The 13,256-nt window shown below is 37.9% G+C and overlaps 1 protein-coding gene across 1 annotated transcript in view; it reads left to right on the forward strand.

Annotated features, from left to right (window-relative positions):
• BICC1 (BicC family RNA binding protein 1) overlaps positions 1–13,256 on the forward strand; it is a 272,977-nt gene that overhangs the window by 217,720 nt on the left and 42,001 nt on the right. Inside the window, exons 4-5 of the mRNA XM_032423991.1 lie at positions 8,284–8,363; positions 10,118–10,276. Coding sequence (XP_032279882.1) covers positions 8,284–8,363; positions 10,118–10,276 — 239 coding nt within the window. The remainder of the gene's footprint in view (positions 1–8,283; positions 8,364–10,117; positions 10,277–13,256) is intronic.

Below are 13,256 nucleotides of genomic sequence, written 5' to 3' on the forward strand. Positions count from 1 at the left end.
CTGGATTTTGATGCCTGTTTCCTTCCCCACATTAGGGAAGTTCTCTGCTATAATTTGCTCCAAAATACCCTCTGCCCCTCTCTTTCTTCTTCTTCTGGGATCACAATTATTCTAATATTTCTTCTTATGGTATCACTTATCTCTTGAATTCTGCCCTCGTGATCCAGTAGTTGTTTATCTCTCTTTTTCTCAGCTTCTTTATTTTCCATCATTTGGTCTTCTATATCACTGATTCGCTCTTCTGCCTCATTTATCCTAGCAGTTAGCGCCCCCATTTTTGATTGCACCTCATTAATAGCCTTTTTGATTTTGACTTGGTTAGATTTTAGTTCTTTTATTTCTCCAGAAAGGGTTTCTCTAATAACTTCCATGCTTTTTTCAAGCCCAGCTAGTATCTTTAAAGTGATGATTCTGAACTCTAGATCTGACATCGTACTAATGTCCATATTGAGTAGGTCCCTGGCAGTCTTTACTACCTCTTGTTCTTTTTGTTGAGGTGATTTTTTCCATCTTGTCATTTTGTCCAGAGGAGAATAGATTTATGAGAGAACAAAATGCTAACAGGGTAACAACGTCCCCAAAAAATATACTCTAAACAAATCAGAAAAGCCCTGAAGCTGGGGGAAAAGAAAGGGAAAGAAAGAAAAAAGAAAAAGAGAAAGATAAAAAGAAACAAAAACAGAACAAAAGAAAACAAAAAAAACAGAATATGATCAAATATGATCAGGCTGGTGCATAGATCAGTGCCACACACTAGATTTTAGGTGTATTTTGGTCTGTTAGAAGAAAGTGCCTCCCAAAATTTTAAAGAAAGAAAAAACTTATATATGTACAAAAATAAGGGTTGATATGATGAAGGGATGGAATATGACGTAAAGATGAAAATTATAAAAAATTTTATAAAAGGAATTGATAAGAAGTTGTTTGAAAAAAGAAAGAAGAGGATTTTTTAAAAAAAGGGAAAAAAAAGGGAGAGAATGTGATCAGGCAGGAGAGTAGAACAAAGCCATACACTAGAGATTTAGGGTATATTTTGATCTGTTAGAAGAAACTATCTCAAGATTTAAAGAGAGAACAACTTATATATATATGCCAAAAATACGGGTAACTACTATGAAGGGATAGAATATGACTCTAAAAATGAAAAATAAAAATTTTTTTTTAAAAAGGGATTGATAAGATGTTGGTTGAAAAAGGAAAAAAGAAAAATTAAAAAAAAAAAGACAGAAAAAGAAATTAACTTTGAAAGACTAAAGAATCATGGTAAAAAAGCCATGGATTCTATGTGCATTATTCCCCTAGCGCTGGAGTTCTGCCGTTCTCATTGATCGGTAAACTTGGTCTTGGCTGGCTGTTCTCACTGATCTGGGGAAGGGCCTCCTGCCGTGGTTCCCAAATGTCTTTGCCGGAGGCAAAATTGCCCCACCCTTGCCGGGTCCAGGCTATGTAATCTGCTGGAGTTTGCTCTCCGTAGCTTTTGTTCCCTGTAAGCTTTCATACAGCTTTGGAGGCCGAGAGTGAAAATGGCAGCCTCCCAGTCTCTGCCCCGGAGGAGCCGAGAACTCGGGGCCCCGCTCCTCAGTGCGGCCCCCAGAGAAAAGCAGTCAGTCACTCCCGTCTCCCTGGTCTCCGGCCGCACTCCATGCTCACCCGGCCTGTGACCGAGCATTTCTATCTCTGGCACCCCACTCGGTGTGGAGTCTCCAAACCTAGCAGATCCTGCGGTGCACTCCCACGCCGCTCCTCCCGGGGCAGGAAGGGGAGTCTCCCCGGCTCTGCCGCTTGTTGGGTCCCTGCTGGAGGAGCAGTGGCCCGACTGTGCCGCGGATCACGGTTTATGGCAACCCCGAGCTGAGAGCCCACTCCTCGGCTCCGTCTCTGCAGCCGGCTTCCCCGCTCCGATACCTGGGAGCTCTGGCACACTCAGGCACCCCCGGTCTTTCTGTGACCCTGAGGGTCCTGAAACCACACTGTCCCACGAGGGTTCCATCCCCCGCTTAGCCACTGGAGTGCCGTCCCTCAGCGGAGCCGACTTCTAAAAGTTCCGATTTTGTGCTCCGTGGCTCTATCACTTGCCAGAAGTGGCCAACGGAGGTCCCCTCCCCTGCCGTCTATTCTCCCGAATATCGCCTCGGATTCACTTCTCCGCACGTCCTACCTTCCAGAGAAAGTGGTCGCTTTTCTTTTCAGAGAGTTGTTGCTATTCTTTTCTTCCATCTCCTGTTGAGTTTGTAGGTGTTCAGAATGGTTTGATCCCTATCCAGCTGAATTCCTGAGACCAGACGAAATCCAGGTCTCCTACTCCTCGGCCATCTTCCTCCGCCCCCTCTAAATACACTCTCTACCTTCTTATTCTAACTCATTTTATTAGAATTCTTGTCATCAAAGAGCATTCCTTGAAAGAATCTGGAGTCTATATTACTGGCTATAAAATCACTTAAAGTGCATTGACTTACTGTCATTCTGTTTCATTTCTTTAAAATAATTTCCAGTAAGATTTAATGAGTCAGTTCAGGTTTTCTCTATCTCTTGCTACATTATATATGTTCATTTAAAAATGTGATCTCGGTATGTTACTTGACTTATATATAACATTTTTGTTTAAAAAAGAAAGTCTATTTCTCAAGAGGTCAGAAGGAAACTTGTGTTTCACAGGAAAACTATGGCCCATGGCCCCATGACCATGAGCTTTGTTGATCAGCAGTGACTTGCCGACTTACTGGAACGGTGATCGAAGCAGTACATGGATTGGGTGGTATCTAATTTGGAACCATGCCATGGTTCAGATAGGGTTTGAAGGAGACTCCCATCTCCATATGCGGCTTCCCCTGCATTTGTTTGGTGCCTACAAGCACATTATTCAGGAAATGCCAGTGGGGTGAATACCGAATTTCATCTGTATTGATGCAGAATTGCACATTCCTAGAGTGTGCAAAACAAGAGGAAAGCCCAAGCTGTGGTCTCTGAAGCCAGTCGTGGATCATGGCAGATCACTATTTCACACATTTGTGTTTACTGCCTAATGTTTGAGGCTCTTGGAAACATTTAGATTGTGATGTCTCAGGTGAGCTACTTATTATGAAATAACTTGGAAAATAAAGTTGTTTATGAGGTTAGTTTTATTTAAGAATGTTATAGTACTACTTCACACCAAAGACATTTAGATTTATTTGAAACTATAATGATGTTCTGACCAAACTCCCTCATTGAAGAAACTCTACTCCAGAGATGCAGTGACTTTTCCAAGGTAACAGATCTTGTTTATGACTTACTTATGATTCAGAACTTATCATAATTGTGGAGTCTATATATTTTCCCCACGATGTGAAAGGAATCTATTGCAGAGTCAGTCATTAAAATTTTTAATATATTCTGTGTGATATCTGCTGGCTTTCCATAGCATTTCCTTATATGATCCAAATCAGCCGGTACCCGTGAGATGTCCAGGGCTTTTTCTGAGACTTGGTTTATATTGTCTGTTTGATAAAATCCTTACCCTACAGCCAGTCTTCCTTATTAAAAAAAAAAAAAAAATTGCCCATTACTACTTTGGAACTAACTACTTGCTAGCTATGGATATATTCCCAGTGGTTGTAGGGAATTTCAGAGGAAGTTAGAGATGCCTCTCTGCCTGTCAACCCTGACCACTTCTAACAGTGTTGATGGACCCAGCCCCAGCCAATGTCCTTCTTCTGAGATGGTTTTCAAGGGACTTTTTGGGAAGAACTTGAAATAAAAGTGAAGAGAGCTCCAAGCCAAAAGAAAGTGAATTCTGTCCACTGCTCTCTTCTTATGGATTTGAGGCCAGTTTGACAGTTTTATATAGATTCATAAAATGTACCAAAGCCATCTTGATTTCAGGCCATGATATGGAACTTTTCCCCTTAAACAAAAGTGCAACTCTAATATTATGTCTTTTATTTTGGGTGTTGTGGGTGGGAGGAGTCAGGTTAGTTAAACAAGGGATTTTCTGTTGTTTTCTCTTTCCAAGAGAACCTGCTGAGAATGAAAGCATTGCTTTGATTTTTTGGTGTTGAATCTTCTCGCAGCAGCACTCAGTCATGGAGATAGGAAAGTAGCTGTCAACAGATCATTGGTGAAACAGTGATGGCTTAAATTCATCATATGTCAATAACCCATTACTTTCTATAGCATAAAAAATACAATGAAAGGGCTGACATAAGTCTTTCCTATAGATTTAGCTCTGGGATAGGAATGAAATGGAAAGGAGGTCTAAGGTTGAGGAGAGAAGGAAAAGGCAATAAAAATTTTTACTAATGGTTCCAGGAATGGGAATGTTTCCAAGGATGGGAAACCAGAGAGTACAACCAGAGTACCAAGAGATAATCTTTTAAAACCATAACTAAACTTCACTTAAGTTCATATAAACATACCAACTCTTTTAAATATATATCTTTACTGAAAATATGGTTTTTAGCCTGTATTCTTATAAAAACAATTGTTGCCTTATCAACTCCTTATGAATTTCCATATGGAAGTCATAAAAACCTTTTTTGCTTAAAGGTTTAGCTCTTTTGCAGTATACACATATAAAATACCCATTTCTTACCTATGTCCATACAGCTTCCTAATAACTAATTGAAGGTTGGATCACCATCTGGTATTCCTCTCTTCTATAGGATTACACTACAGAGAGTGAACAGATTGATAGGGCAGGACTCTAAAAACCAAAAATCTGGATGGACATCTGAGAGTTCTCTGTATTTTTATAGAGGTACTGAGTTAAAAATATTTGAAGTCAAAACTGTTCTGGGAAGTGCAGGACATATGATCCACCTTAGATATGAAGTTTAGGCTCTTCCCATGAATTTCCATCTCCTCCTTCTCTGTAGCCATTTCCAAAAATAGGGGCACCTTCAGCCCATTCACCTACTGTTTAATGAGTATCTACTACTTGTCTGGCACTGTGAAGTTTTAAAACCAATTAAGACAATCCTTGTATTTAGAGAGCTTGAGGGTTGATTATAAAGCAGTGGATATTATTTTTAGAGCAAATATCTCAAAACTTTCATGCCCAAATTGGAGTTGTCCCTCAAAGCAGTTATTTTGAGGCAGAGGAAGACTATACACTTACTCCTTATTACTCTGTCTTCTTCCAGCCACCTTCATAGCTGGCCCTATTATGTTTATTAATATAGCCAATCCTAAGTAAAGCCTCAGCCCCTTGCACGGATACATTTAAATTGTGAAATATAACATTCATTGAATATAAAGAACTGAATTTCAGGGTTTGAAATAAACACATTAAGTTCAGCCTGGAATAAGGGCTCACATCCTGTAGGTATCTTTTAAGCAAGGGCAAAGGAAGGAATGAGGAAGACACTATTATTGGCCACATTAGCAATCTAAACCAGAATATTGTCGTGATTGTTTTTCTCTGTACTTATGAGACTTGATTATTTAAAGAACCGTTTTCCAAACAAGTGCTGATTTGGGTCCTGGAGACTTTCTTGATGTTACATGTTGGTGACTGTGTGTTGTGTTATCTCTAGGTCCATTGATAATTTATATTTTTAGGTCACTAGATGGCACTCTCTCACTTTGAAATAAAATGTATTTTCCATTGAGGCTTTTGCTTTTTATTTTATTGTTCTATTGATACAGAGATGGTAGAAAATCAAATTCTTTCATAAATTGGATCTGAGGCTTCCTGTCCCTCTACAGGTGCATAGGAATTTTAATGTGATTATCCAACCTGTACAAGTAATAGGTTTTCAGATTAGCATACCACTCAATACTTAACTGTTAATTTATTTTGTAAGAAAATACATTTTTCCCCTGTAGAACCATTTTATGTTATATATACTTGGCTGATACATAAGACACTACAATTATATTTTTTATGTGGTTTCACCTATTCTGTCCTATACGTGATTGAAAAATGACTTGGGAAACAAACAAAATGCCAATTACTGGATCCTGGAGACCAGGAACATGTATTTTAGCAAGTGCTACAATTGAGTGCGATCAGGTATGTTTTGAGAAGTGCCAGGTTCTAATCCCCCAGTAGTAAGCATTTTCAGTGGAGATTAACATCAGGATCAGCCGACAGTAATTGAAACCGAAGTCAAAGATAGCTGGGGTCAAAACTTTGAATGTAGATAGCTCGTAATGTAAATATTGCCTACAGGAGTTATAATGGATATAATAAGAATTATTGAAGAAAATGCTTTGTTTACATAAGTATGTTAAAGTTGGTGAGAATCTTAGAGAAGAGGTTCATGTTAGGATGCACTAAGGAGTAAGCAATGTGAACACGATGCCATACTGACTTGAGGTTGTTTGACATCCGTTTTACCCTACTTTTAGGCCCGTCACCCATCAGGTATTAACCTGACACTTAAACATTTTAGAAGGTTTAAACAACAGTCTTAAGATCTTTCATCTTCACAGTGTCCCTGTGACATGGCAAGCATCAGAGGAAGGATTAAAGAACAGGGTAAGGAGAAGAGTCTAAGGCCAAGGGCAGCTCCCGGGAGACAGTCTGCAGAGAGGGCGGGGGGGGGGGGGGCGGTGGCTGGAGGTGACAGCACTGACTCAAATTAAGCACAGCTTGCTGGGATGTCTCCTCAGGAGGCCAGATGCATTCCTGAACTCTGAAGCTTGGTGGTGCACTGTTGTTGACCATGATTGCTCTGTCCTGGTCTTAAGAGCCTGTAGCTTTAGGACAGGGTTTCCTCCCTCCCTCCCTCCTTCCCTTCTTTCCTCCCTTCCTTCCTCTCTCTATTTAGTTGCTCATTTTTACCTTATGAATATGACATGGTCTTCATGGCATTGATTTTCAAATGGACTGTTGCATGGGGATAGGTAAGTCACAATGTCAGGGAAGTATGTGTAATTTGATAAAATTCCCACCAGGTAATTCTCTTTTCTTATTCTAGAGAATTGATGGTTTGGAAGGACTCAGTTGGAACTGCTTGTTAATTGTAAAAAATGCTCAGCAAACATTTCCTGACCCTGTTGCTAATCTGAAGTGTAGTTCAGTGTAGGAAGGACTCAGCAGAGAAGGTGGTGTGTTGTAGGCAGTCAGTAAGGTTGACATCACTAGTGATGGTGATGATGATGCTCTCTCTGTTATTTATCACTTTAGTGATAACACTTTATCACCAAGGCTAATGGTGTAGAACTTCTGGCTTACCCCAAATGGTCTTGGTCTCTGTCAGGCCGACCCATGGGGTAATAGAACACCCTGTTGCAGGGGAGACTTGGAAACCTGACAAAAGAGAGACCTGAAGAGACACATCCTGTCTGGAGTTTTAGCTGTGATATTTCCCTCCTTGTGAGGATTCCAGCTTCACGAACTGCCTCACCTCCTTTAAGCTTTTACTCAGACCTCACTTTCTCAATGAGGCCTAATGCCTTGACCCCCTTCCCACAGCTGGTACTCTTCATCCTTTTGTCTTGTTCTCCTTTTCATAAGTTATGTTCTAGTACATTAAATGATAATTTGTTTATTTGATTCATTTTTGTCTCCCTGTACAAGACTGTAAGCTCCATGTGGACAAGGGTCTTTTTCTTTACTGATATAAACTCCAGCCCCTAGAATAGTCCCTGGTACATAGTAAGGTTCAGAAAATACTTGCTGTGAATGATTGAATGAATGAATGTTTTCCTTTATAACATTCTGTGCCAGTAATCAATAATATATGTAGTAATACATATATTAGTCATTTAACACTAATTCTGAATAAATATTAAATATTCCTGATGAAGATAATGTTTTATTCTGTTAATCTTGACGTGTAAAGATACCTTCTGAATTAGGTTATCACATGGTTTGAAAGTGTGGATCCAGAGTTGGAAGACATTGGATTATAATGAATGAGCCTCTGAGTGGTTTTCTATGGCAAGTTACTAAACTGCTCTGTGCCTTAATTTCTTCTGGAAACAACCTTGCAAAGCTGTGGGGTAGATTAAATGAGTTAATGCATTTAAAGCCTTAGATCAGGGCTTAGAATGTAGCAAGAATGTAGTAAGTAATAAATTGAATTTATAGATTCTTCACTTGTTTAAAATATAATTATATGATAATCTTATTTTGCAGTTAAATGGTTTAACAAGCTTTCAGAAGGGAAAAGGCCACACAGAAAAATGTACAACTTGGGGATTTTCCATATTCCTGTTTTAATTACAATGTTAACACACCTAGAATGAATCAAATATTGAATTTCTTATGGAATCTCTTTTCTTATATTGTAACGTCAATTTTAAAACAAAGAGTTTGGGGTTTCATATGAGTCCTTTGTTTTTGATTTCTTATAGATCCCCATATTAAGGTTTCTGGAAAGAAAGAAGATGTTAAGGAGGCCAAGGAAATGATCATGTCTGTCTTAGACACAAAAGTAAGTGAATGTTAAGGACACTCAGATGTCAGAACCTTGTCTCTGCAAGGGCTACTTCATGCTGTTATGAAAAGAACCATTTGGAGAAGAAAAACCAGGAGAAAGTAATGGTGGGTTTTAAAATAAGTATGTGTGATTCTGCAATGGATGTAGCATTCTGTTTAAAATTTGAATAGGTTCTCAAGCTGGGTAAATGAGTATTATTATATATACATACACGCACACGTGTGTGAGTATGTACATATAAGTACATATGTATGTGTTTTGCCATCTTCAGAAAGAGACATTGACACTGATTAGTATAGAGCAAGTGATGAAGTTTGGAATAATTAGCATATTTGCCTTTATGATGCCAGAATGATCTTCTGTATAGTTGTGTGTGATGGCATGAAACTTGACACCTTTCTCTTGTAAGTTCTTTCTCTCTCTGCAGGTATAGGTTAGAGAGATAATAGGGAAATTTAGATGTGTAAAGATGTATACTCATTTGTGAGAATTTATTCTAGTAAACACTTCTAAATCACATATGATATGGCAGGCACTTTGCTAATAAGCATCTTACAAATTTGTTTAATATTCATAACCAACTCAGTACAGAGATACTGGGGAATTTGCCCAGAATCCAATAGCTAATAAATGAAAAGGTGGGATATAAATCCAGGCTGTCTGGTTCTTAACCACTATGTGTTGCCACCTGGTATTTCATTGAGATTGTTTCTAATCTCTTCCTTCTTTTTTTTCTTTTCTTGTTCTTTTTTATTTTTAAGAATTATTCACCTTACAATTATTAAATATTCTAGAATCTTTTCCCAAAAAGAATTATCTTTTTCCTGTACTTCAAATGTTAAACTAAAAGAACTACATTTAAAAATCAAAGTATTTAATTTAAGTTTAATTTAATAAACTTAAATTTATAAGTTTAAAATTTAAGAATTAAGACTATGCAAAAACCATTGATATTTTTAACATCTTGTTGTATTTTGACTTTTTAATTTTACTTTCTGAGGGCTGAAGAATTTTTATATCAGTCTTACAAATGAGAAAAGATTTAAATACTGAATTTCCCAAAATTAAGTACACAGATTCTAATGTGATCACAATTATTCATTATGTCTTAGAATTTTACGTTTTGCTTTATTATACCTAATATTACACTTTGTATTGGTTTAAGTAAGCCATGTTACTGCTGGAGCTCTGTGCTTTCTTAGCCCTTCCTCATTCTTCCTATCACTGAGAATAACAGGTCTGCTCTGTAAAGTTTGACCTACAGTAACAGACAAGTTGTGAAAACAATGCTTACAGATACTTTCTTATTCAGTTTTGAGTTTTATCTCTGTCACAGTTCAACACTCCTACTAACCTACATATATTCAATTTTGTAATTATTTTCATCTGTTTTTAGTTATTTGAATTAAATGTTTCATGAATAATGTCTGTTAAAGAAAAAACTGAGTAATTTATTTGTAATTAATGCCTAACTTTATTTAAATGCTGCTTTCCAAAAAGTTATCTTGGTAAAGAGTGTATCTTTCTATTTCTTCTGACAAATTTGTCTTAAAGTGAGAATTTATTTTTTATAGCCAAAGAGAAATAGAAAGTATACATTTATAGATTAAGATGATATTACCAAGAAATCTGTAAGATTTCCCACAGGGTCACTTTTTGTTAGTGCTGTTCCCTTGGAGAAAAAGTGTTTTAAAGAGTTGTTCCTTCCTTTATCATGCATCAAGAATTAATACATTATTTCCATATAGAGCAATCGAGTCACCTTGAAGATGGATGTTTCACATACAGAACATTCCCATGTAATCGGCAAAGGTGGCAACAATATTAAAAAAGTGATGGAAGAGACAGGATGCCACATCCACTTTCCAGATTCCAACAGGAATAACCAAGCAGAAAAAAGCAACCAGGTGCTTTGTCTTTTCGCATGAAATGTTATGGAACAAATTAAAACTTTAATTTTACATATGCATATCTTTTTTGGGAGATGAAAGCAAAAAAATAACCATAGACATACCATATGATCTTTTTTTTAAATTTTATTTTATTATGTTATGTTAGTCACTATACAATACATCATTAGTTTTTGATGTGGTGATCCACGATCCCTTGTTTTCGTATAACACCCTGTGCTCCATGCAGTACGTGCCCTCCTTAATACCCATCACTGGGCTAACCCATCCCCCCACTCCCCTCTCCTCTAAAATCCTCAGTTTGTTTCTCAGAGTCCATAGTCTCTCATGGTTCATCTCCACCTCCGATTCCTCCCCCTTCATTTTTCCCTTCCTTCTCCTAATGTCCTCCATGCTATTCCTTATGTTCCACAAATAAGTGAAACCATATGATAATTGACTTTCTCTGCTTGACTTATTTCACGTAGCATAATCTCCTCCAGTCCCATCCATATTGATGTAAAAGTTGGGTATTCATCCTTCCTGATGCCTGAGTAATATTCCATTGTATATATGGACCACATTATCTTTATCCATTCATCTGTTGAAGGGCATCTTGGCTCTTTCCACAGTTTGGCTATTGCAGACATTGCTGCTATGAACATTGGGGTGCATATGGCCCTTCTTTTCACTACATCTGTGTCTTTGGGGTAAATAACCGTACAATTGCTGGGTCATAGGGTAGCTCTATTTTTAATTTTTTGAGGCACCTCCACACTGTTTTCCAAAGTGGCTGCACCAGCTTGCATTCCCACCAACAGTGTAAGAGGGTTCCCCTTTCTCCACAACCTCTCCAACTCTTGCCTTGTCAATTTTTGCCATTCTAACTGGTGTAAGGTGGTATCTCAATGTGGTTTTGATTTGAATTTTCCTGATGGCTAATGATGATGAACATTTTTTCATGTGTCTGTTAGCCATTTGTATGTCTTCTTTGGAGAAGTGTCTGTTCATGTCTTCTGCCCATTTTTTGACTTGATTATTTGTTTTTTGGGTGTTGAGTTTGAGAAGTTCTTTATAGATCTTGGATACCAGCCCTTTATCTGTAGTGTCATTTGCAAATATCTTCTCCCATTCTGTGGATTGCCTCTTTGTTTTGTTGACTGTTTCCTTTGCAGTGCAGAAGCTTTTTATCTTGATGAAGTCCCAAAAGTTCATTTTTGCTTTTGTTTCACTTGCCTTTGGAGATGTATCTTGAAAGAAGTTGCTGTGGCCAATGTCAAAGAGGTTACTGCCTATGTTCTCCTCTAGGATTTTGATGGATTCCTGTCTCAAATTGAGGTCTTTCATCCATTTTGAGTTTATCTTTGTGTATGGTGTTAGAGAATGGTCCAGTTTCATTTTTCTGCATGTGCCTGTCCAATTTTCCCAGCACCATTTATTGAAGAGACTGGCTTTTTTCCATTGCATATTTTTTTCCTGCTTTGTTGAAGATTATTTGACCATAGAGTTGAGGGTCCATATCTGGGCTCTCTATTCTTTTCCATTGGTCTACATGTCTGTTTTTGTGCCAGTACCATGCTGTCTTGGTGATCACTGCTTTGAATATAGCTTGAAATCGGGCAACGTGAAGCCCCCAGCTTTGTTTTTCTTTTTCAACATTTCCTTGGCGATTCGGGGTCTTTTCTGATTCCATGCAGATTTTAGGATTGTTTCTTCTAGCGCTTTGGAAAATGTCATTGGAATTTTGTTCGGGATGGCATTGAAGGTATAGATTGCTCTGGGTAGCATAGACGTTTGAACAATGTTTATTCTTCCGATCCATGAGCATGGAATGTTTTTCCATTTTTGTGTCTTCTTCAATTTCTTTCATGACTGTTCTGTAGTTCCTAGAGTATAGATCCTTTACCTCTTTGATTAGGTTTATTCCGAGGTATCTTATAGTTTTTGGTGCTATTGTAAATGGAATCATTTCTCTAATTTCTCTTTCTACAGTTGCATTGTTAGTATAAGAAAGCAACTGATTTCTGTGCATTGATTTTGTATCCTGCCACATTACTGAATTGCTGTATGAGTTCTAGTAATTTAAGGGTGGAGTCTTTTGGGTTTTCCACATAAAGTATCATGTCATCTGAGAAAAGAGAGAGTTTGACTTCTTCTTTGCCAATTTGAATAGCTTTTATTTCTTTTTGTTGTCTGATTGCTGTTGCTAGGACTTCTAGTACTATGTTGAACAGTAGTGGCGAGAGTGGGCATTCTTGACGTGTTCCTGATCTTAAGGGAAAGGCTCTCAGCTTTTCCCCATTGTGGATGATATTTGCTGTGGGTTTTTCATAGATGGATTTTATGAACTTGAGGAATGTTCCTTCTATCCTTATACTCTGAAGAGTTTTAATCAGGAAGGGATGTTGTATTTTGTCAAATGCTTTTTCTGCATCAATTGAGAGGACCATATGGTTCTTCTCTCTCCTCTTATTAATGTGTTCTGTCACATTGATTGATTTGCGAATGTTGAACCACCCTTGCATCCTGGGGATAAATCCCATTTGGTCGTGGTGGATGATTCTTTTAATGTATTGTTGGATCCTATCAGCTAGGATTTTGTTGAGGATTTTGGAATCCATATTCATCAGGGATATCAGTTTGAAATTCTCCTTTTTGGGGTCTTTGCCTGGTTTGGGGATTAAGGTAATGCTGGCCTCATAGAATGAGTCTGGAAGCTTTCCTTCTGTTTCTGTTTTTTGAAACAGCTTCAGTAGAATAGGTATTATTTCTTTTTTGAATGTTTGGTAGAATTCCCCAGGGAATCCATCAGGCCCTGGACTCTTGTTTTTTGGGAGGTTTTTGATCACTTCTTCAATCTCGTTACTGGTTATTGGCCTATTCAGGTTGTGTCAATTTCTTCCTGTTTCAGTCTTGGCAGCTTATAGGTTTCCAGGAAGGCCTCCATTTCATCCAGCTTGCTCAGTTTATTGGCATATAGTTGTTGATAATAATTTCT

Source organism: Phoca vitulina, unplaced genomic scaffold (genome assembly GCF_004348235.1).
Source record: "Phoca vitulina isolate PV1807 unplaced genomic scaffold, GSC_HSeal_1.0 scaffold29, whole genome shotgun sequence".
In the NCBI taxonomy this organism is placed as follows: Eukaryota; Metazoa; Chordata; class Mammalia; order Carnivora; family Phocidae; genus Phoca; species Phoca vitulina.